We start from the raw sequence: 25,468 nt of genomic DNA on the forward strand, positions 1-25,468 counted from the left end.
CCTCTCTGCCTCTCTGCCTCTCTGCCTCTCTGCCTCTCTGCCTCTCTCTGCCCCTCTTCCCCTCTGCCCCTCCCCCTGCCTCTGCCTCTTGAAGGCTGAAATGAAACTTAAAAATAAATGATACTGTATTAGCATGTGGTGAATGAAATGAGGCAGGGAGACATGTAAGAAGGCTTTGTGATCCTAGCCCTTTACAGATGCTCATGGGCTGAGAAGGATGCTCCAGATGCAAAAGAGCTGCCTCTTATGGAACGTGAAGGCTTTCCCCTACACTGGAGCTGAGGACAGAGACAGGACAAAGCCAAGAGCCACAGAAACACTTCTAAGAAGCCAGAACTGAACCCTACTGTAAGACTTGAAGACATGGGCCTGGGTAGATTGTTCTAGATGTTCTGACCCAAATGTCTGTTGAATACCTCCCATTTAACCCCTCTTGCATGGGAGTGTCTATTGTAGCTACTAAGTTTGGTACCCTGTTCAGACTGTCCATGGATGAAGAGGTTGGGGGTGAAAACCTGATGTCACTGCTCTACAGTGAAGTATGGTATTCAAGGTGAAGCATCCGAAGAACCCGGCCTGGACCTGATTTAAATCTGGGCCTCGAGCCTGATGCTTTTTGCAGACACAGGATTATTACAGAGGGGAAAAAATTATAGCCCAAAGCAGGGAACCCGTTGTATTTAATGTGATTTTCTTTTCACTGTGACAACTAACCCATTAACTCAGGTCTCACTTCCTCGATGAAGCTGACTGTTTCATGACTGAAAAACGAGCTCACTCAGAGCAGGAAGGAAGAGTCCATTTGCCCAGCATGAAGCCTGCGGTCTTCCATTTACCGGGCAGACATGACATGCTTGATGGAATTAAAGTGGTGTTGAAAGCTCAGGGCCTAGTCTCTTCCTCCTCTAGCAAAAAAACCCAGAGAATATTACTTCTCTTTGCTACAGGATTCTAACACTGTCGATCTGGAATGACTCAAAGACTATTTACTCAAAATAAATCACGTGGATTCTGGAATGCCGGAGTTGGACGGGACCTTAGAGGTCCAATAGTTCAACCTTCTCATTTTTCAGATGAGGACATTGAGGTTTTATTGGTCAGAGGGATGATGATAAAGTGGTTATGTGACCTGCCCAAGCTCCTGCAATTAACGGCAGAGCCAAGAGTAGACATTCCGCCTGTCATCCCGGTCCTTCGTTCAACGAGCTTCCCTGGGAGCCTGCTGTTTGTATGTCTGTTTGTATGGCATGTGTTAGACCCTCTCCTGCTCTCCTTCCCCCTGGATGCTCACCCTCCCCTGCTCTGCTTCCCCCTGGATGCTCACATTCAATGGAAACAGGGCTTACACATTCCTGTTAGGCTGTTGACATGTTTTAATGGGTGGGGATGCTAATGCTATTGCTTTTGGCAAAGTATTGTCTCTATTGGAGTCTTTAGGCCAGAGAACTTGTGTACCGCCTTATCACAGACAGTCAAGAACTAGGTACGCTTGCTCTGCTCCAAATATAATAATTTCCTTGCTTTCATGATTCCTTAATCTACTGTCTGTTGTTAAAATTGAATACCACGGACTGGGTAATTTATAAAGAATGAAGTTTTATTAAGCTTATGGTTATGAGGTGGGACGGGTCAAGGTCAGGGCCTGTAGCTGATGGCAGCTTTCCTGTAAGCCAAAGGGCATCATGCATTTAGAGGAGCACATGTCAGAGACACAACTAAGCTGGTTTGTATGTCAAAGATCAAGTCTCAATATGAATCTGTCACCTCACCAGCTCAACTCCTCTTGGCTTTACCCTTTAACAAAAAAAAGTTCTTTAAAGAAAGGACTAGAAATTTTAATCACACTTATCCTGTGTATGTATGTGTGACTATATTACAGTGCACTTATCAAGGTCAGAGGCCAATTGGCAGGCAACCCCTTACCAAGCTGTGCACAGAGACCAAAGACAGCCCTGCAAGGTGTCTAGAGCCCTAGGTTGAATTCCTGAGCGCTGGGGAAGAGTTTGAAAAGTCCAGGATCAGGCCAGAACAGCTGACAAGAAGTTTCAGATGAAAATAGTGTGCAAGATTTGATAGTGCCCATGTGTAGTCACTGGAATGTCCCCACCAAAACCCACATTGCAATCCAACCCCCACTGTGAAGTATTAAGAGGTGCGATCAAGGGCAGACAGTGTCAAGTGCTAGCAAGAGAGCTCAATAAACAAGGGTGCTTGCCACCAAGCCTGACAACACGCATTTGATGCCCTGGGGCCACATGGTGTAAGGAGAGAACTGGCTGCTGCCATTTGGCCTCTGGCCTTGATGAGTGCACTGTGGTATATTCACACATACATACACAAGGACACATCTTCTGAAGCTAAGACTGCACAGTCCCGTGATCACCTAAGTCCTAGCAATGCCAGTCACAGGACTGTTTATATATTAAGAAGATGCAGCCTCCTCCTATTGCAAGGAAAGGTTTCCTGGTCAAACGAATAATGAGTCTATAGAACTGAATGCTCAGAAAAGAAAGTACTGTGTTTCGTAAATGTATCAGTCAGCTTTCTGTTACTGTAACAAAATATCTAAAATAACTTAAGAAAGAGAAAAGGTTTTCTCTGCCTGACAGGGGAACGGTGATGGTTTTCGGCTTCCTGTGAGGGTGCTGGCTGGCAGTGCGGGCAAGTCTAGGGTGCAGCAAACTGTCCCCTGGCAACCAGAAAGCAAAGGGGTGTGACAAACAGGTCCTAAGGCCCCACAACCTCCTGATAATGTCACCCTGGGGACCAATCCTTTGGGAGACACTTCACGTTGAAACTCCAGCAAAACGTTAAGTACTCACAGGCATGTGGAGTGTATTGGGGAGGAGGCAGTCACTTTGAACTGCATGCTTTAACAGAAGAATGAAGGAATGCATCCTTTGAACAAAGACTCATGTTAAATTTTATAACAAACAAACTAATGCGCTAAGAGTTCTGAGCTTCAAAAAGAAAATGTAATGCTCAGGCATAAAAGAAAAAAAAAAACCATCTTATTCCTTCTACGGTCAAGTAAAAACCACCGGGATGTTTCCGTATTCTCCGTCTTTGATCCTCTTTGTAGGAAATAAAGAATCGAGATGAATTCGTGTAAAATATTCTCCGAGGAAAACAGTGCATAAGTTCTTCCTCTGACCTTAGAGATAAAGAAGATAAGACAGGGACGAAGGCACATGGGGAACCCTCTGGAAATTTTTAAACAGGCGCCGCTCTCACCAGCCTCCTCTTGAGACTCAGTCCAGACATGCTTTTCACATCAAGGGAGTTTCTGGGGGGTGGGCTGGGTGAAGATGGGGATACCAGAAACTGCAGAATGGCCACATTTATTTAGGGAAAGGAAATAAAGATGTGTGTGTGTGTGCGCACGCGTGTGTGAAGCCCTGCATTTGAAACTCCCCACCCTGTGTTGGTGGTCACTCTAGAATTAACCAGTCACCAGCATGTTTGCAGATGTATTCCTCAAGGAGCCAAAAGGCAGCTGGATGACTGTAACTGAAGGGTGGGTTCCAGAGAGTCCTTGTTCGTTTAAGGTGACTGACGGGGGGACAAGAGAGAGGGCTCCGGTGTGTGCTCTGATCTGGAGCCTCAGTCCTGAAGTAAGTCTGGGATAAGACTGACACATGTGGCTGGTGATACAGAGCAGCAAGGCAGGGCCAGAGATGGCTCTGTATGGTCTGAGAGAAGAAAACTCTTGGCATCACCAGGAAGCAGTAGTGCTGTGACCGAGACACCACTCTCCCGTATACTCCTAGCCCAGCCACAGTTCAAGATGGTGGCCTTCAGAGGGCAAGTGGGTTGGAGGACATATTTACACCCTGCACCCATTTTTTTCAGTGTCCATCTTTCTGTCTTTCCCCTAGCCTCCTTTACAGTGCATTGGGGGATTCTTCGGCTTCACTAGCAAAGATGTGAGCTCTGTTGGGAATCAGTCAAGCCCAAGACTCAGTGAATAAAACAAGTAGTACCTCTATGTGTGGATTCTAGATCTTTAGGTCAATTAATTGTAGGGAGAAGGGCTAGTATTTACCCCCATTCAAATCCTATCTCATGGATTTTCTGTAGCCCTATACTTTGTGAAGAGCAAAGCAGCCAGCCTGCTGTGGCCATGGAGGGGAGGGGGCCAGAGAACCACAGAGTCAAGTGCATACACGGATTGCTTTTTAAGCATGCCAAAAATTAACGTGGGAGACAACCACAGGAGTTCAGAGACTCCTGAATAAGCGGTAGCTTGGAGATGCAGGCAGACGGGTCCTATCGTCCCTGGCTGCTGTGGTCTCCCCATCCTGATGATGTCTTCCATTACGTCTGTCTTTCAAGCTGTCAGCCCGTTTTTCTTCATTCCCTTCTTATGAAACCCCTAAGCAGTCTACTCTGTTTCTGAAAATCCCACATAATCCGTATCCAGTTACATTTTGGCCCCGGTGCCCACCATTGACTGAGAGAGATCTACCTAAGGACCCGGGGGCTTCGCTGTTAAGCCACACTTTATTTGCTGACTGACCACAGGATGGATGGAAGTCGGCAGGGGAGAGAGAGCCTGCCACATCTAGACCTTGGGTTTCAGGGAGCTAAGCTGGTCCTATTGGAACAGGGATTCTGAGAGAGTTAGTAATATTTCTTGGCTACATTCTCTGCTCAGTCACTATTTTTAATTGATTTTTTTTTTACTAGTATGTAAAGAATTCAATCTTTTTTTGTGGCATCTCTCTTCTGCCATTTTAAGTTTCCCGGCCTGGTGACCTTTCTACTTCCTGTCACGTGTCCTTTTGTCTTCTCCTCTTTCTCAACACCTCTTGTTCTCCCTTCGCGATCTCTTGTCTGGCTTAACAGTCGATGCCTGCTCTCATACACCTTCATCACACACACAACTATTAAAAGTTAACACCTGTACCTCAGTAAGAGAACGCGTTTTGTTTCCGGCGTCTGGGTCACCCCACTTAATATACGGCCTCCCAGATCCACTCGTGTTTCCAAGGATCTCATCATTTCCTTCCCTAAAGGCTTGCTGCTATTTTAAAGCACCGTCTATTACCACACAGATATTTGAGATTTGCAGAAACCCTGGGAGGAGCTAAATCACTTCCCATTCTTCCTGGGAACGGCAGGATCTAGACCCCTGAGGAGTAAAGTTGAGAGAAATCTCTCCATTTCCAAGTTAGAAAATGATGGTAGAAGATAGTGATCCATTTGGGGGGGAGTGATCTTTATGGAGAAATTGCCCCTCTGTGTTTAATGCCTAATGTCAGACAGGGGTCACTTAACTATTAACCTTTCGTTTTGAACTCACAATGATAACTATACATGCACTACGTTGATTATACACCTCAAAGGAGCCAAGGCCCGTGTAAGTACAGGTCTGGTTTGGTTTTGCTTCACAACTTATCTGTAAAGTTTTGGGATGCCTCGGAAAATTAGCAAGTATATGGATTCTGTTTTGATTGCTAGTGTTGATTAAGTAGTTTGATCAAAACTACTTTAAGATGTCTCTGACGCTTGTACCAGGTTTGCAAGACAGACACTGTGATAGGTGAATAGCCGGGGTCACAGAAATCGAGATTCTAACTGGGTTCTTTTATAACTGTAGGTGGCTTGGATTCTTATGCAGTTGCCTGCTTCTGGCTCCTCTGCTGGGGCTGCGCTAAAAACGGAAAACTTTCCATTCTGTATCACCTCTCTGTTGCAATTTCTGTATGTTTCTCAGTGATAGGCACCAGTCTGCCAAAGTGTCAGCCATGGGCCCTGGTCCAACAAAAATACCTGGTGCTGCCCGGCTAGCGCACTGAATTAGAGTTTCCCTGCTACCTACCCACCCTCCCGCTCAAAGGCTCTTTACTTCCAAGAAAAGCAGGTCTGTCAGCCTCGAGTTTGGTCTAGCTGTCAATGCTGTGAAAGTCTGTTGTCATTAGCTGAGGCTGAGGACTACCCCAGGAATGGCAGGCTTCTGACAGCTGCTGGCCTGAACTTGAAGATCTCATTTTGAACTTCCCAGCATCCCGGGTAGATGGTTTGTGTGCAGAGAGGAGTGGGGTGGGGAATGGGGATTGAGCCCGTTTACCATCAGTCAGTACTGGCTCAGTGTTTAGGATTCTTAATCACCAATCCCAGGCTGCTAGGAACCCTAGCTCATTTCAGACCTCTGAAAGTGAGATATGTCACCCTTAGTGACAGTTACTTTGGATTGATCCTGGGCTCTCATGGTCCTTACCCCTTCCTCTCCCTGCTACTAGGCAGGCAAGCTTGGGAACTTTCCCATAATGCTCTTGTATAGATCTCGGCTCCAGTCCCCCCTCACTATACAGCCCACCCCATCCCGTGCCTCTTCACAGTTCTGCATGTTACCATCCAAGACGCATTTGGTAAACCTCCATGACCAGAGAGTCAACCGAGTTTCCCAGCAAGCAGATTCCTGGCTGTTACCTTTAAAGACAATTTGTTTCCCATAAATCAGGAAGGCGGAAGGCAAGGGGAAGAAGCCTGTTTTATCAAGGACACATAAGAGCCTTGTGAGGAGTTAACAGGAATCCAGTCTGTTAACTGTTCAGTAGTGTAGCCCATGTTTACCAGTACCTGGCAGAGCTGAGATCCAGCACTTTGAGACCTGCTAGCCATCACAGACTCTAAGACCCTTCTCTTCCCCCATTTCAAGATCCTGTCACCTCCATCTGCAGACTCCTCTGCAAAGGCTCTCACAGCTGAGCCTTGCCTTCTGCTTACTAAGGCTAGCCTCTAGCTCCTCCCTCCAGAGCCTCTACCAGGTCAGAGATTCCTCGCCCTTAGCAGTAGAGGGAAAGATGGGGAGAACTTGCCATTTATAAGGAAAGGAAGGGGTGTGACAAGAAGCCCTCCAACAACAGAGGCTGTAACAGTAAAAAAAGGAGGCCAGATAGCCCCAGGCAAGTCTCACCTGCTTTAAAATTTCTTCTAGAACTCAGTTTTTAAAAATTTTGTGTAAAGGGCCTGGAAGAACATAGGGTTTTCTCTTGTGTGCCAAAGAGTGTCTGTTATATCTACCCAACCTATTTCTATAGTTGCAAAAATAGCCATAGACATTATGCAAATGAATGCATTCAGTAAAACTCTATGTACATAAAGGGGGCTGTGGTTTGCCCGTGGCTGTTGCGGTCACTCTAGCAAATGTATTCAAACAAAATTATGGAGGATGATGCTAGGGTGTTGGGTGCTAACTGAATATAAAAGAAAAATTGTTCTAAAATCAAGTGTTGAAGGGATATTGCCTGGCACCCTTTCTGAAAGTGGGACTTTCCCTTTTAGATATAAAGGAAAGTGGTACATTCAAGCCCCGTGGCCGTCTCAGGAGCCTACAGAGGAAAGACAAATAGAAAAATGGGGAAAGGAAATATGAATTGAAAACAAGACTTGCTAAGTACTCAGAAAACTGAATCGTCACCCATCTCTACAGAGAAGAGAACCCAGGGCGGGACTGTGGGAAGAGCCAATCATATGCTTCCAGTAAATCTTACTGCACATGCTCAGTGCCAACAATGAGCAGAGTACAAGGCTGGGCAGTGGGAACAGAGAGGACTGAGCTCCAGGGCCATGGGCTGTGGTCTTGGCTGGACCGTTAGCACTGCATGCACGGGGTAGCAGAGATGAAGGCTGTGGTCTCCTCAGCCTTACGGCATAGAGGGTTTTGTTCGTTTGTTTGTTTGTTTTTATGGGTACACTGTAGCTGTCTTCAGATGTACCAAGAAAGGCCATCGGATCCCATTACAGATGATTATGAGCCACCCTGTGGTTGCTGGATATTGAACTCAGGACCTCTGGAAGAACAGTCAGTGCTTTTAACCACTAAGCCATCTCTGCAGCCTAGAGCATAGGTTTTTATATATGCAGATGATAAATATATGTACTGAATTTTATATATATACATATATATACACACATATATATATACATATATATACATATATATATATACAGATGATACATTTATGTACCAAATTTACATATTCTCAAGTAACATATAACTGGTAGGCTTAATTGTTGATTACTTACAAAATACATTATAATTATAAATATTAATTGTATATTTATATTATTTAGATTATATATATTCACATGAATAAAACCACATACTTATAGACATACACTTATATGAAATTAATAACTAGATTTATATTGATTATTTATGTATAATATATATATTTATACATTTATGCACCAATTCATAAATATATGTTTTTAAAAACGGTAGTTTAGATAAGGTAATAAACTGGAAGATTAAGGTAAAATTTCAGGAAATTGTTATTTGTAATGCTTTTGTTCTTTTTAAAGGCAAATGTTGCAAGTATCACTTGTAAAATTAAAGATGGCGCTGCCTGTGACATTCCATTTGCTAAGTACAGGCAGTCACCACATAGACAACAAACTCTCTCGTGATCCTGAACTGGCTGCAGACGGCAAATCCAGGGTCCAGCTTTCTGATACTCCTTTCGGAATCATTTCCTGAAGAACAGCTACAGCTGACGGTGCTTGCTTCCTGCTCCTTCCTGGATCCTTGAACCCCAGCAGTCAATGCTGGATGTGGACTCCGCATAGTAGAGCACCCTGGGAGTCTCCTCAGGAAGGTGAGGGTAGCAGTATTCCAGGGTAAGATGATTCTTCTTCCCCCTCCTCCTCCTCCTCCTCCTTCTCCTCCTCTTCCTCCTCCTCTTCCTTCTCCTCCTCCTCCTTCTTCTCCTCTTCCTCCTCTTCTTCCTGTCCCTCCTTGTCCCTACCATACCGAATGGCACTCCTGCTTGTCTGGTAACTATAGAACACACTGTCCTGTGGACCCCACCCACATATCCGGGCCAGATGAAACACTTGAGGTACACGATAGTTTGCCTGCACTTTAGTTCTTTCTTGTTTCCTTTCGTAAACTTGGAGACAGGTTCTCGGAATGTAGCCCAGGCTGGTCTGAAACTCACTCTATAGCCCAGGCTGACCTCCAATTTGTGGTAACACCGCCTCAGCTTTCCCGGTGCTGCAATCACAGAAGTGAGGCACAGCGGCCAGCTTTTGTTCATTCTTTCCAAGGCGCTGATCTCATTTATTCGGAAGGAAACAGCATGGAGTGGATTTCAGACTCAGGGAAGAAGAGAGCTGTTTGGGTCAGAGCGCCATGGCCTTTACAACAGGCTTTTGCTTGGGGCAGGGGTGGGAATTGTGGGAAGGAGGGGACAAGAGTGAGTGGTGCTGAAAAACCTGCGGCAGCTGCAACAGGAATCCAGTGACTGCAGTATTGGTTAGTTTTCTGTTGCTGTGATGAAAACACCATGTTCAAGGCTACTTATAGAAGGATATATTATTATCATTAATATAATATAATTAATATAATAATATTAACAATATTATAATACAACAATATCAATAATTGGCATCATTAATTATTAATAGTATTAATAATATTAATGACAATTATGTAGTATCATATGATTGATAATGTATTACATCATATATAATACAGCATTATTAATAATATTATTTTATTCTTTTTATAAAATTATTATTTTATTTGGGCTTATGGTTTCAGAGGAATGGCTCCATTCTAGTGAGGCGCTATGGCAGGCAGGCACAGTGGCCAGAACAGGAAGCCGAGAAACTGCATCTTCAACCACAAGGATAAAGCAGAGAGCGCAAACCGGAAGCAGGGTAGGGTTATGATGTCTCAAAACCCAGCCCTAGTGACAGACTTCCTCAGGCAGGGCTGCATGCCCCAAATCTCCCCTGAAACGTCACCGATTGGCAACCATGTGTTCGAATGTCTGAGCCTATAGGCTCTCATTTAAGCAACCACATCTGTCTTAGATTTTACACTGTTGGTGCCTGTGGGATGCACAGGCTGAGGGGAACTTCTTCCCTCCGACACGTCACACAGCATTAATAGCAAGATCACCTGCTGCTGCTTGGTGAGGAATAGGGTCTCAGACATGGTGTCAATCTTCTATGAAACAATGCTGTCCGGCAGAAATGGCAAGTTGAGCATTGGAGCCATGAGCGCGGGCATAATGAGCTCCTGCGGGTTCCATTTGCTAATGGTAAGAATTGATTACCTCATGCTGAATGTGTAATTAAAGTGGGGCGAGGTAATGAACAATGAAGTTGGGAAGTGGATTCGGTCATCAATTAGGTTTTTACTTCTGCTTAGAAAGATTGAAACAGAGCCTGTCTGCTGTCTGTCCGAGCTGACACAGTAAGTTTAACAGAACTCCATGAGTTCAGAGAGAGCAGTCGAGTGCTAAATTACATTTCCTGCCCTGTACGATGTTATCAGAAAGCCATCCTGAGCCTGGGTGAAGAAACCACAAAGAACCGAATTAGGTAAAGTGTTAACTTTCTCATCATCTCCTGTATCCGTCAGCCATGCTGGATCTGCTTACGTTGTGGAACCAGTGGGTCAGAGGCATCATGGAACCACAGGAGACAAGAGAGATGTTGGTGCTTACAGCCAGGGACTGCTGAAGTTAAAGGAGTTGAACAGATTGGAATTTAACCTATGCACTAGGGAATCTATCTTTCAGATAGTTCTGCATCACACAGGCAGCGGGATACTTTTGTTCTCCGGAAGAACAGAATAAGACAGGATGCAGGAGAAAGGCACGGCGAACGGGGAGAGCTGGTGTGCACCCGTGTGCTGTGTCAGTGTGGGAGGGGCCGTGTGGAGTACGAGTCTGTGGTACAGGCACAGCTGTGATTGAGGTGATTTACTTGTGCTGTTACTTGTGCTGCAGGCTAATGGTTAGGCCTACTCTTTCTCAGGTTACATCAAAACTGTAGAATGATGTTTTTCACTGAGAGTTTTACTGAGAGAGATGCGAGACTTGAAATATTTTTACAGCTTCATGAAGGGAGCTGCTTAGGTGTTAACCTTGTGAACACTGATACAAATTCATAGGAAGAAAAGGGTAACACTTACATGCTTAGACTGTACAACTGTTATGTGACTGCGTGGTAACCGGCCACGAAGGCTGATGTAAATCCTTAGGGGCTTTTCTCCAAATGACCACCGTCTATCACTTGGCTGGTTGAATTTGTGGGCGAGGCCACTCCAGTCTCACAAAACATCATTTAAGCCTTGTTCAAACGGTGTTTAGTTTTTGTGGAAATGAAACACCCAGAAGTGGAGTTGTGGCTCAACACTAACCACTCTCGCACAGGAAGTGAGCTTGATTTCCGGCATCCACCGTTAGGTAGCTCACAACTGCCTGTAGCTCCAGGCGGAGGGGATCCAAAGGCCCCTGCAGACATCTGTAGCATCGGCATATCCTTACATAGGCATGTACAAACCCATATAATTTTTAAAAAGTCTTTTACAAAAGATAGGAAAACCCCTAAAAAAAAAGACAGATATGTAAATGTCTCGATGGCACAAATACAGAAAAAAACCTCATGCCCTGATGGCTCAAGAGAGCTTTGAATTGGCTTTTATTAGGAGTGAAAATGGGTAAAACACTGTGCACGTGTTTGTGTGTGTATAATGACAATACTTTTATTGTATCTTCTAGCTTCTCTAAGGCATTTGACATCATCCCAGAAGCATGGCTCTGGGAGCTTACTCAGTCTTTCAGCCTCACAAAGTTCACAAGTACCCCTTGCCTGTCCCAGTTTCATGCTTGATCATTAGCATAGCACGTATTTCCATGGAATATAGAATGTAAATAATAATACTTGATTTCTCGTGTCAGCTTTGGAAACTTCGGAGTGTTTCCAGGTACCTGAAACACTCCCAGTAGAATGGACTACATTATCAATCCTAATATCAGTAATAACTTTAGCTATTAAATTTACTTCCAAAATAAATATAGTAAAGACTTAGCTCTAGGAAGACATTCACAAGATAAAGAGTCATCAATACCTAGATTAAGCCTACGGTCAGACTGGTAGTTCGGGTACTGGTTACTTTGGGCCTAGCAGAGACTGGGTGCTGGTCCTCTGATTACAAATCTGCATAAGTAGGTGCACACAGGTAGAAACATTTACCTGTAATTTGATGCAAATCCCAGAGAATCACATTTGATAAAGTAGATGTTAACAGGTTCCTAAAACTTCAGGGAGGGCAGGTGCTAGTGTTTGGGGTAACTAGTGTCCCTCATCAGGGGATGGACTTTTAAGACTTCCCCTCAGAGGGAGGGACACAATGAGCAGTGTAGGGTAGGAAGTCTCAGTACGCCTAGCTGTGTGCCTGATCCAACCCAAGAGAACAGTGGACAAACCTCCCTGCTCCTGTGTGCCACCTCCAGGGGACCCAGTGGAGGCCTCTCAGCAGAAAGGAAATCTGTAGAAACCTGAAATTTGGGGGACTTTCTAGATGAGGAAGTCACACATCTATGAAGCTACAAAGCTGTTTTCATTGTTGAAGAAACGAGTCCAAGCCAGTCTCCCGTCCCTCAGATAACTGATGGATCCTCTGGCTTCTACCGCCCCAATACTGGGATCATAAGCAGGGACTATAATATTTAACATTTTTTAAAACGTGGGTTCTGGGGAATGAACTCAGGTCCTTGTGCTGAGGTTTGGTCTTTTGCTATGCACTGTAATGCTAAATACTGGCCCCCAAGGCCTGGTTGCCCCCAGGGAGGAGAGAATTTGAAACTCTCCTTAATTTGAAACTATTGGTTGAATAAAGACACTGATAGCCCATAGCTGGGCAGGAGAGAGGTAGGTGAGGTTTCGGTTCCCTGGCTTGGGGCCTGAGTCAGAACCATAAAGAGAGTAGAGGGTGGAGAGAGGAGAAGAGCTATGGGTAGATGAGCTGTAAACACATGACCATGAAGGCTGGCCTATTGGAGTTAAGGGCTGTCCTGACGGCACATGGCAAACTGTAGTTCGGGTTATTGATGGAAAAGTACATTCTAATAGCGTTGAGGGAAGATATCTGCCCAGCCCTAGTGCATTAAAGGCTTATTATAAACATAACAGTGTTGTGTCTTTTATCTAGGAACGGAATGATGATCAAAGACAGGGTAGAAACCCTTGACTAAGATTAAGTCCATACAATACACAAAATATTCCCTCTAAATCCTTGTGCTCACAAGACAGGCACTTTATCCATCTCCGTAGCCCTGGACTACGTTTTGAGGAGCCATACCAGCCATTTTCCTCGAGCTTCCACTCTGTGGAATGACAGCTCTAGCCACTGACGTATCGCTCCAACTAGACTGAAATTACCACAGGTATTCACGGATGATTCCAAAAGAGATTAATCGGCAGATAGGTAGACACATGCACGGATGGATGGATGGATGGATGGATGAATGGACGGATGGATGGATGGATGGATGCCAGGTGGATAGATATAGAACAGAAGTAGATAGACACACATAAAAGGATAGACATAGGTAGATATAGATAGACGGACAGACAGACAGACAGACAGACAGGGCTTGTCTTAGTTTGTGTTTATATTGCTGTGATAAAGACTGTGACCACAAATAGCTTAAGGAGAAAATATTTTACTTGTCTCATGTATCCCAATCACAGTCCATCACTGAGAGAAGTCAGGACAGGAACTCAAAACAGAGCAGGAACCTGGAGGCAGGAACTGAAGCAGGGGCTATGGAGGAATGCTGTTTATTGGCTTGTTCCTGTGGCTTACTCGGCCAGCTTTCTTATAGATAACCCACGATGGTCGGCTGGGCCCTCCCACATTCATCTTCAATCAAGAAAATGTGCCACAAATTTGCTCCAGGCCACTGTGATGGGTGGCATTTTCTCATCTGAGGTTTTCAGATGGGAAAATAGACTAGGTTCCTCTAGTTTATGTCAAACTGACAGAAGCTAGCTGGCATGTAAGAGCTCATGCTGTCCACTGTAGCTAGCCAAACACCAGAAATTCATTCTCACCAAGGGTCAAAGTGCTTCAAAACCAAACCAAACCAAACACCAAACCAAACACCAAACCAAACCAAACCAAACCAAACCAAACCAAACCAAACCAAACCTAACCTAACCAAACCAAAACCAAAACCAAAACCAAACCAAAACCAAACCAAAACCAAACCAAACCAAACAAAACCCAGAAACTATTGTTCAGCTCATAAATCTGAGATAAGAACTCATAAGACCTCACTGGGCTTACAAAGATGGAAGTCTGGGGGTGCGCAGACCTGAGCGCAGACATCTGTGTGCTTGCCCATCTGTGGGTCACCTTCTCTCCCTCCTGGCTTCGTGTTCAGATCTCGTTTACCCACCTCATCTACACACCTTTCAAATAAGGGTTTGAAAGATGCGTTTCCCCAGGAATTAGCAGGGTAAATCCATGACTGGGCGTCCTGGGATATGCAAGAGTGCCTTTCCTCTGGGAAGCGTAAAGGTGGGTTTCGTACCCCCCCCATTGGTGTCTCCTGGAGCTTTTCTTTGTAACTTAGTGGAGGACTAGGTATGGCTAGACTAATAAACAGAAGGCTTTGGTCTCAAGGGAACAATTTGTTTTGTGTGGATGTGTGTAGGTTCCCTCATAGGCCAGAAGAAGGTGTTGAAACACTTGGAGCTGGGGTTATAAGCCGCTCAACACGAGTGCTATGAATCAAAGCTGGGTCCTCTGCAAGAATACTGCATGCTCACATGCTCTTAACTACGAGTCATCTCGTTAGCCCCTCCACATCATCATCATCATCCACATCATCATCATCATCATCCATTATCACCATTATTATTAGAGACAGGAGTTTTTTGGCTGAACCTACAGATCACTCATTCAGCTAGGCTGGCTGGCCTGTGAGGTCCTGGGACCCACCTGCTTCTGCCCCACCAGTGCTGGGATAACAGGCATAGGCTGCTGCATCTGGCTTTCCGCTGGAGTTACAGAGCTGTGAATTGCCATGTGGGTGCTAGGACTCAAACCCGGGTCCTCTGGAAGAGTAGTGTAAGTTCTTAAGTGCCAAGACATCTCTTTTCCCCTAATTCCCACCCTACACTAAACAAGTGTTTTAATGAGGTGCTGCAGATGGACATCAGGCTGAGTGTTTGCTAGGCAAGCACTCTACCACTCGAGCCACAGCCCTAGCCCCACGAAAGAACAGTATAACTCTCCAAACTGAGTCTGAACAATCCCTCTGGTCTTTCTGAGAAAACCACAACAGACATTCAGTCTCCACACCAACAACTCAAAGCCCGGAATGCTTGACTCTCTTCCACCTGGCCAGCTGCTTGGACAATGACTTCAGGATTCTCCAGTGAAGGGTAAATCCAGCCCCACTTTCTAATTCAAAGGTGCTCAGGCTCAGCATCCGTCAGAGGAGAGTGGGAGAGAGAGGAAGAAGGGCACACTTTGACCACACTCTCCGAGCTCGGTCAAGGTGACCTAATGTACATTAGAAACAGCCTTGGCATGGTTAGAAGAGACAAAAACACCTTCCCGAGACAGAAAATCTTCCAAACCAGCAAACGTATTGATTCATTTGAATATGCTCTAGTTTACATAAGCTTTTCATAAGCCTCTGTGGTCCTGAACATCTAATCGGCTCCCGGGATCTTAAACATTAGCAAGGATCTCATTCCACGGTGCTCGCTCTGCGGCTCTGATTCCTCCGCAATTTTCATTCCTATTTGTAGTCTTTGCCAGACAATAAAGTCCATTCCCCCTCAAACCCTTCCCCAAATGGTTAGATCATTATCAGGCCATTTGTCGGCTGACTCCCATTTACAATTCTCCTGGAACTCCAGCCAATGGCAGTTAAGGCAACTCAAAAGCAGTTTCAGACGGGAGGCCCCTCTCCAACGCCTTGACCTCATTTGTTCTTGGAGCTTGAAAACAATTGCTCTTGCTGTTTTTTTTTTTTTTTCAGAGATTTTCGGTTCAAGTAAACTTAATTTGTTTTCCAAACAAGACTGTGGTCCACCTCAGTGGCAAGATCAAGGGAGGGGAGAGGCTTTGGAAAAGTTGACTATAATTATAAAGGGACAGAGGAGCATGAGACGAGGTGGGGTAATCGTTCTGAGGAGCGAGATGGTACAGAAAGATGAAGTAGACACTCAGAAAGTCAAGCCCACAGCTCTGGGTGGGTTGGTGAATCTGAGTCATATACACAACGGTTCAGAAATTAAAGCTCCATTCACTGTGAACCACAGTGTTCCCCCACGGGTATTGAAAATCACCTTTTGTTTGAGTGGTGTAGGGTAGGAGGGTAACCTTTACTCACCTGTCATATGGGCCACCAACGACTCCCCTATAACAAACATAAAGTAGAAAAAGAGACGCTCAGCAGATTTTTTTAAGTCAACTTTTGTGTGGTCAAGGAGTCTTCAGAAGGAAGACCTAGACTCAAAGACCTAGAGAAAACCTTTTCCTTTAATGTTTAGGTCTGAGGACAGCTTTATAGAAATGTGACTGGGCCAAAGAAACAAACAAATAATGGGCTGGGTAAGAAAACTGACCAGTGCATGCCCACGTTCGTGTTGGCCTCTCTGTGACCTTTTTTCCCACTGGGTAGAGGACAGAACCTTTTTTTTTTTTTTCAGGGAAAGTCTCATGATCTAGCCAGGCAAGGTAAGCCAGAGCATTCCCTAGGTCAGCTCTTACATGGGTAACTGAGAGGCTATTTTTACATTCCGTGAGTGGCATTTGGAGAGAAGGGTTCTAGGTTCTATGGCCTGCCTTGGAGGAGAGAGGGAAATAGGAGAAAGAAAGGAACGGGGTAAGGTTAGAAAGGGAATGTGCTTCTGTGGCTTCCCAATTTCCTGTGGCTCAGAATAAGCAGTCAGTGAGCTACAGTGTCACACTTTGGAAATTGTTTTCTGGGTTCTAAGAGCTCAGGTGCTGACACATATTCATGATGGTCAAAATTTCAATCACTGTAGGGCCAAGGAAGACATTTCTTATATCTGCAGAGACTGTCACCGCCACCTAGAGACCTTGGGGTTCATCTCACCCGGACTTTCCCCAGCCCATATGCTGCCAAGCCCTGTGCATTTCCCTTCCTTAACACTTAGAATGCCCGTCCTCTCTTAGCACCTCCAGGTTCTGGCCTAGACTATATCGCCTTTGAACTGGCCACAAGTCTCAATGCCTTCTGTTGGTCTGTTCTGTACCAGCCAACCTCACCTGACCTTCCCATGTCCTAGATCTCAGGGGCACTGGCAAATCACCAAACAGTGGATTCCATCCTTACCCTTGAAAGCCCTCTGGATCTTTCTGGTTTTCTCTGACATGGTCCTAGTACCTGTTCCTTTGGTGACTCTGCTATGTTAGTCTTTAATTACTCTAAGGTCAAGGACTGTGTTTGTTTATGCATGCCCTCATCTTTAACTTGGGGGCAAAATGAAAACTTACCCCACAGGATAAGGATTAAATGCATTAATTCAAGTCAACAGTTTAGCCTAGGGTGGAGCAAACTGTACTTATAATAATAGTAAATAACATTGTGCCTACAACAAAGTGCGCGCTTGGACCAGTAAGACAGCCAAGCCAATGAAGGTGCCTGCAAGACAGCCTAATTCACCACAGCAGCTGCATGGTGCCAGGAGAGACTCTGGACTCTCAAAAGTTGTTCTCTGACCCTCCACATGCAGGCTATGACACACGCCCACACCTATAAACACAAACACACATGATAAGGATACTAAAATGTAGTGATTTCTTAAAGTGAATGCACCACAAATACACTCACGATGGATGGGTCAACTCAAGGATTCACCAGGCCAGGTCCTTCCTCCCATTTGATTCCAACCAATAAAGAGGCTGTAATGGACTTATTACAGTAGGGCTGTGCAGTAACCAGTGCCTGAGAGGCATCAGTAACCCTCACTTTTAGAAACACACTGTTGTTTCCCTAGGACATGGAACCCACGACGCCGTGCTGTGGAGGAACTGACTGAGGCAAGGTGATGTGGAATTCAAAGATACAGGGGTGAGATTTCACAAAATCTGTCTCCATGTTACTTGATGTTGTCTTCAATAACCAAAGTCGGATGCTTAGAGAAGGCCTATGCCGCTGTCATTTCTGTTGTGACAAACTATCCCACAGTCAAGAGCATCGAGAACACGTGCTGGGAGCCTCTCTTGCTTACTCAGTTAAGGTCCTTCCCTCTTACACAGCTCAGGGCACAGGCCAGGAAACGACGCTCCCCATGCTCAGGGCCTTGTTCTCACTCTCAGAATACGTCTCTATATTCCTGAGGGAGCACACACTAGAAACCATGCCAAATAAATCAAGACAGACCCTTACAGACATTCCTCTAGTGCCTGTAGGAATAGAGAATGGGCCTAGAGTACAGGCTAACCCAGTCTAGACAGTTCTTCAGTGGAGGACTTCTCAGATCATTCTGGGTTGTGGCAAGTTGACAAGCAAAACTAGCAGGCCTGACACCAGACTTGTAAACTGTTCCCAGGCTTAGAAAGCTTTTAAGCAAATCTGTGCAGAGGAAATGCTATCTTACATGGCCAACAGGGGGCATTCTCCATTCCTTTGTACCATCCTTCGTATTCCTCAGGGTCCAGGCCAGGGTCAGTCATGTGACACTACAACATGCTGGTCTGCAAATGATCAATGCACACAAAGGAGACTGGGCTTCTAATTAGTTCTTTTAGAAGCCTTGTACCAACATCTCTAGTGAAAGCCAGAAAAGGAAAACGGACCTGTGGATGAGCCTAACCCTAGAGAATCCTATGACATCATAGATTTGCTTCCTTTTTTTATTTTTTAATCAGCCTTTGACATCGGCTGTATTGATGTGTTAAAGTAACTTGGCTGTGGACAGCTGACTTGGGTATTGACAACAGCTTCACACTGATGCCACAACACGGACCTCACTCTTACCTGCCTGTCACAGAAAGGGGTTCGTTCCTCTCCCTCCTTTGAAGCTAACATCTCTACCTGTGCCCAGACTCATCTCACACCGCATCCAATGATGCTGCAACATACCCGGTTCTTCCTCATTCACTCCTCAAGTTGGAAAGCAAGTATTTCACTTGAAAAAAAAAACCCCAATTATAACAAACACATCATCAGAACCTTCATTTTTGCACAGCTCAGACTACAGGTGTGATGTGGAAACCCTTCACAGACAACGAGGGGTACTGGAAATGTCATCAACCCACCTGTTTTTTTGTGGAGCAAGCTGGATCTGCGCCTGTAGGTGCTGAGGTCCTGGGTCTGGCTCAGGGCTGAGGAGAACGAGGTCCTCTGACCCGCGGGGCTCCCAGCAATGAAGGGTGAGTTCTGAGGTGCTCTGGCTTCACTTTTCTCTATGTTTGAATACTGGAGGGCATCCTGAGTTTTCTTCTTTTCCTTTTTTAACATATTGACCAGGATATCTAAATGTCTGATTTAAGGATTTAGTGGCTCCTGAGAGATGACCACGATCAGTCAAAAATTCCTCTAGCAAATACTGTCCTCCAACCAGATAACCGTAACTAGTGCCGTTTGGTGCAGACTGGCAACAGGAACACAGTGGCCCCTTGAATTTGCATGTGAAGCTGTCCACAGCTTATGAGGGAATCAGCCATTCACTGTGGCACAAGGATACAGAAGCTATCAAACTGAAAGACCTTTAAAATGCTGACTAACATTGGTATGGAAAAGGAGAAATGCAAGCCTGGCCATGTATCTGGGTTGGCAGAGTGCTTGCCCAGCACATATGATGCCCGGAGTTCATCCAAGCACCACATGGAGCTGGATAGTGTAGTGCATGGTATAATTCCAACACTCTCAAGGTAGAGGAGGACCAGAAATTCAGGACCATCCTTGTCAACTTAATGACTCTGAGGACATCCTGGGCTATGTAAGACCCTGTCTTCTTTTCAACATGCATGCAAAAGGCTGGGCACAGAGGGTGAAGCCACTTGCCAACGGAGGCGGATCAAAGACAACACCTGGGGCCTTCTGGCCAAGGTGAGCTGTCAAATTGGCAATCTCCAGTTTCAAGTGTGAGACTCTCTTAACGTCTAAGATGGAGAGTCACTGAGGAAGACAATGTCAGGAGAGCATGTGTGCACTTGCACACTCATGTGCACAGGAGTCTCAGAAAACACAGGGGCAGTATGAGAGAGAAGACTGCTGCTCAGAACAGAGTGGGAGGGGCCTAGGTTACACATGTTTTTGAGCAAATAACAATCCAATCTCCATATTCCTCTTCAGATTTAACTTCAACTTGTTGATTTCTGGATGGCCAATCCACTTATCCCTTAGGATACCCAGGGTGGCTCCCATTCCATCTTGCCTCATTAAAATGCATAGTCAAGAGTCTATCACAATATCTCAGAGTTTCTCTGTTTGTCTTCTCTTACAGGATGTGAGTTCCAGGTGTTAAACTTGTGTTGCCAGGCTTGGCGGCAGGTGGTTTACACACCAAGCCCTCTCACCGGCCCCTCTGTCTCCTTTCATACCACTGTTCTGAGTCCAAACCTCAGCTTGAAGGAACCCTGAGTGACTTACTCACAGTGTGACGCATCTAATGTCACCCACGTGAACAGCCGTATGGGATTCACAACAGTGAAGATGGTGTGGGTGGACACACACACACACACACACATACACACACACACACACACCTCACTTTTCTATAAGCACATGCAAGCCAGCCTGGACTGGTCCCTCCCTGTCACATCTCATTTCATTTGTCTTCAATGATTAAATGCTCACAAGCCGTGGCAAGTATTGAGAGGTTGGTAGTAGTGTTTAGTGGGAAGATCCCAGTCTAGGATCAAAGCCAAGAAAGGAAACAGAACACAGGCTGGGGCTGGGGCCAGTGCTGAGGCCATCCCTGGAGATGGATGGGGTAGGAAAAAGGGAAGGAACGCAGGGGTGACAACGTTGTGGGCGGCACTTGGAGACAAGGGTGTGTATGGGGGTGTAATTTGCAGTTGGATTTACCGTTACTGGCTAGATAATAAAGTATCTAAAACTGACTTGATTTGACATGGGGTCTGCAAAGACTCAGCTAAAATTAGAGACAGAAGCTAATGAGGCAGTTCGTCAACTTTGTTTGGGTTGGTTTTTAACCTCATAAGCTCTCTCTCTCTCTCTCTCTCTCTCTCTCTCTCTCTCTCTCTCTCTCTGCTTTTGTGTCTGTGTGTGTGTGTGTGTGTGTGTGTGTATGTCTGTGTTGATTCTGCAAAAGTCAGAAGAGGGCATCAGATTCCCTAGAGTTGGAGGTACAGATGCTTGTCCACCACCGGATGTGGGTGCTGGGGCATGGCTGCTGAGAGATCAACATGGCTCCCAGGAAGAGCAGCACATGCTCTTAACTGCTGAGACACTTTTCTAGCTTCTGTACACATTCTTAATGGATGTACAAACATGAACATGTAGCGTGACATGTTTGCACATGGGTTCCCAGCCCCATGTTGAAGACGGAACCCAGGCCTGTGTCTCCAGCTCCTGCACGATCAGTTTGCACTTTAAACTGCCGAGCCATCTCCCCAACTCCTGTGTAATCTGCACAACAGCTGCACTTAAAGTGTCTTTGTAAAGTTTTTTTTTTTAAATGACCAAAATACATTTATAAAACTTTGGCATACTTATTCCCTGTGAGTGTTTAAAGGCTGCAAATGTCAGGAAAGTGTCCAGACTTTTACAAGAAGATTGAAAGGTAAAAATGAGGAGAGGCACTGAGGAAATGCCCCTGAGTCCTGAGGTCCCAGCAGCCCCGTTGGGACTCTTCAGAAGCAATCCCTTCTGTCTGCAATGGGAGGCAGCGTCTGCATCCACCAGCAGCCATGGCCTCAGCACCCAGAAGATGCTTCCTCGAGGAGCCAAGAAGAATTCTATCTCGGACACTCAAACTCTGCTCACTTCCTAATTTGGGAACATCTGTATGTGGGACTCGGGACAAGAGATCTGGCTTTTAAATAAAAAGTTACATCTAAGCCAATCTCTCTGCTTTTCATAAAGTAAATACTATACACCATCTTTTCTCAGTCATCTTCTGAATTTCACCCCACACAGCAGCCACAAACTCTAGGCCACGATGAGACTGTGGTCAGCCCGGTGTCTGGTCAGCCGGCTAAAGATAACCAGCTAACTTACTGGTTCTGGTCTCAAAACCCAAAGCCCATCACAGAGCAACCAAAAGATATTTTAAAAAAATTTAGTGTTAAGGGATTGATACTATTCTGAGATCTGAAATGTTCTTTGCAAGACTAACTGTATCAGGACATGAGAGATAGCTTGTTTGGAAAGGAGTCTTAACACTGAGGTTGATGACCTCAGTTTGATTCCCAGGTTCCAGGTAGTTGAAGGAGAAAACTGACCTCCACATGTGTGAACACACACACACACACACACACACACACACACACACACAGACACACACACTTATAAACAATCTAAAGATGTTTGCTTGTACTTTGCTGGGGTGACACATTTCACTGTGAATGGGAAGCAGGCCGGGCTAGGCTGGGATACCAAGATATGTGGTAGCATTGGGGAGGGAGGGAATCTACAGGTTCCTCCCCTTCCAAGCCAGGAGAGTGAGAGCCACTCATCTCCCCCCAGAAAGGATACTGATCTCATTGTCCCTCTGCTTGAGAAGATCTTGGAGCTTTGTGTATTCTTCATCTTTCAACGGTTCTTGGCATGCTTGCTGTGTGGTTTTGGAGGAGACTGTATTCTCTGGGGTTTTCTTGTCATTCAACAGCTTCTGCAAGTTGGGGCAAGAACTTACTGACCACGCCCATGTTCTAAATTTCTTCACTGATATGCTGTTTCTAGTACACACTGGGCATGCACTCTGCCCTTAACCTTGTCTTTCCTGAAGTTACTACATTTGCTGATTATGTTTCTCTTCCTTCCCACCTATCCCATTCCTGTCTCCCTGAGCTTCTTTCTTCTCAAAACTGGTAAATTCCTCTTTAAATAGTATCTCCTATAGACTTCTCCCCCATCCTGTTGTAAAGGTATTTACTCAAAATTGAAGTATCTCCCTCCCCCAGAGTGAAGAAAGGGGATCTATGACTCGTGAAACAGTCAGAAGCAAACAAAACTTCCAAGGCTCAGGAAGTTCCTGAAATCTTACAAAGTTCAAAAGGTCCTTCCCCCAAGGTTAACAAACAGAAAACAATCACTGTAGGGGAGGAGACTCTTACAGTATAACCTACAAGGTGTGCAGGGAGCTTTGCCCAGGCAGATTTTCTGTGTCACCATCTCACTAATGCTGGGATGGGAACTTTTAAAATGCAGTGCCCTGGAGTCTCTGTAACCCCGAAAAATTCACGGAGTCACTCAAATAGACTCGGTTGGAATCATTTCTTTGGTCCGTTAGTGTCTTATATGAGTTAAACAGAGATCTGTCCACATCTCTACAGAAAAGAGTAACAGGCTTCATCATTGCACAGTATCTTCACAAAGCGTGCTAAACTACAAGTGAACACTGATGATGGTCCCACCCCCTTAGACTCCACAGAAGCAAAGCTTCAGAGGCGGAGGAAAATTAAAAATTATTCAGATAAATCAAAATACTGGGGGAAAACTGGGCATGATTATCTTGACAGTGTCTGAAAATGTGTATGCACACATTTGTGAGTTCGTGTGTGTGTGTGTGTGTGTGCGCGTGTGTGTTCGTGTGTTTCAGCACAGACATATTCTGGGCACAAGGCAGAAATTCCTGGCAAAGGAATTAGAAGTCCATGGCCAGAGTTTATTTGTGGAAAAGTTAGATCTAAATCCTGCAGCTGCTCAGTGATAGTCACAGCATGATTGGATGCTCAGGCTGTTTTCTGCATGTGTGAAGCTGGGTCTTGGCATTTCAAGAGTTGGTCAACAGGAAGAGTTTTTACTGCAGTTGGAGCGTGGCAGGACATGGCTGAGACCAGAGGAAACAGTGAAATTTACCTTAAAATGATGAAAACAGTGATGGATTTTACGCATATCAGTGCCAACTTCCAGTCTACTCTCTGGATCTTGGTCCTCCAGAAAGGATGCTATCAGTTTTTCCAACCTAAAACATACATAATGCATGAGAAGCAAGAATGAGCTAGAAACCTTAGGAAGTCTGACGACCTGACCTGTGTGCAGAACATTTGGAGTACGGAATATTGGGCCCATATTTTCTTAGAATTCATTACGAGATTTGACTGTGAAAGAGAGGGGAAACTATATTGATAAAAGTAAAATCTGTAATCATCTAATTACTTGGCAAATTTCCAGTGAATGTTCACATGCGTGTCTCCATATAAAAGCTATCTGAGGGACTGGAGGGATGGCTCAGTGGTTAAGAACACTCGCTGTTCTTACAGAGGATCTGAGTTGGGTTCCCAGTACCCATGTTCAGTAGCTCACAACCACCTGTAGCTCAGATTTAGGGGATCCAAAGCTCTCTTGGGGACTCCCAGGGCACTATGTGCATGGCCACACTCATGCCTGTACACTTGCACACCCAGATACATACAATTAAAAATTTAAAACCATTAAAAGTCATTTGATTTCTATGGGCTTCCAATCCCAGCCACACTGAACCTCTTTGCCTCTGTGCAAGCTTCCACATCATTAGGAGAAGTAATAAAAATAAATAATTCCTATATTAGCGTCACTAAAAGTGCTTGGTACTCAGCTGTCTCCCGGCGGTGTTCCACAGTGCCTTCAATCACTCCTAGTGGACTTGTGGTCTCCACAGTGGATTGTCCCACTCCTCCCCTGGCTCCTGGCAGTGTTCCACAGTGCCTTCAATCACTCCTAGAACTTGTGGTCTCCACAGTGGGTCGTCCCACTCCTCCCCTGGCTCCCGGTAGTGCTCCACAGTGACTTCAATCATTCCTAGTGGACTTGTGGTCTCCACGGTGGATCGTCCCACTCCTCCCAGGGTCCCCCATGTCTGCCACTGAATTTCTCCTGTGGACTAGTGAGGAACCCTCTCACCAGACTGAGAAAACCAAGGTGCTGCCATGGACTTGTGCACTCTGTACATCCTGGTAATGACCCCGCCTTACCACCCACGCTCTCTCTGCACTTTTACCCATAAACAGGCTCCCTTCTTTTCAAGGCTATCCTTTCTTCCTTATGTCTCTTAACATCTTCACCATTATTCTGGACAGACTCTCTTCTCTACTTTCAATACTTTTCAGGTTCTTCCTATTCTTACACACACACACACACACACTCACACAATTAAAAGAGACCCCCCTTTGAGGGCAGAGGTCAGCCAACCACTGTACCCCATGCTCAACATCATTTGCAGTATCCCCTGTCCCTGTAGTGTTCTAGAATCAGTGAATGTACCTCATCTAGCCTGCTCTCTAACTCATGGCACTTCTTAAGAATCACAATGAGTCTGGGAAGATGTCTTGGTTAGTAGGGTGTTTACCATGAAATCAAGAAGCCTATATTCAGAACTCCAGCACCCATGTAAAAAGCCAGCAATAAGGGTGCCTGCCTGTAAATTCCAGTGCAGGGGAAGTGAAAATGAAGGATCCCTGGAGCTCCCCAGCCAGTTAGTCTAGCTGAACTGGCAAGCTCCACCACGTTCAGTGAGAGACCCTGTCTCAAATTATAAGGTGGGATGTGATAGAGGGAGA

The 25,468-nt window shown here is 45.3% G+C and overlaps 1 protein-coding gene across 1 annotated transcript in view; it reads right to left on the reverse strand.

Annotated features, from left to right (window-relative positions):
• Kif6 (kinesin family member 6) overlaps positions 1-25,468 on the reverse strand; it is a 303,671-nt gene that overhangs the window by 136,802 nt on the left and 141,401 nt on the right. Inside the window, exons 11-13 of the mRNA XM_028766687.1 lie at positions 23,790-23,895; positions 22,464-22,599; positions 19,058-19,273 (exon numbers count right to left, since the gene is read on the reverse strand). Of these exons, the coding sequence (XP_028622520.1) occupies positions 19,058-19,273; positions 22,464-22,599; positions 23,790-23,895 (458 nt within the window). The remainder of the gene's footprint in view (positions 1-19,057; positions 19,274-22,463; positions 22,600-23,789; positions 23,896-25,468) is intronic.

The sequence above is a fragment of the Grammomys surdaster genome, unplaced genomic scaffold, assembly GCF_004785775.1.
Source record: "Grammomys surdaster isolate TR1022 unplaced genomic scaffold, NIH_TR_1.0 169, whole genome shotgun sequence".
Lineage (NCBI taxonomy): Eukaryota > Metazoa > Chordata > Mammalia > Rodentia > Muridae > Grammomys > Grammomys surdaster.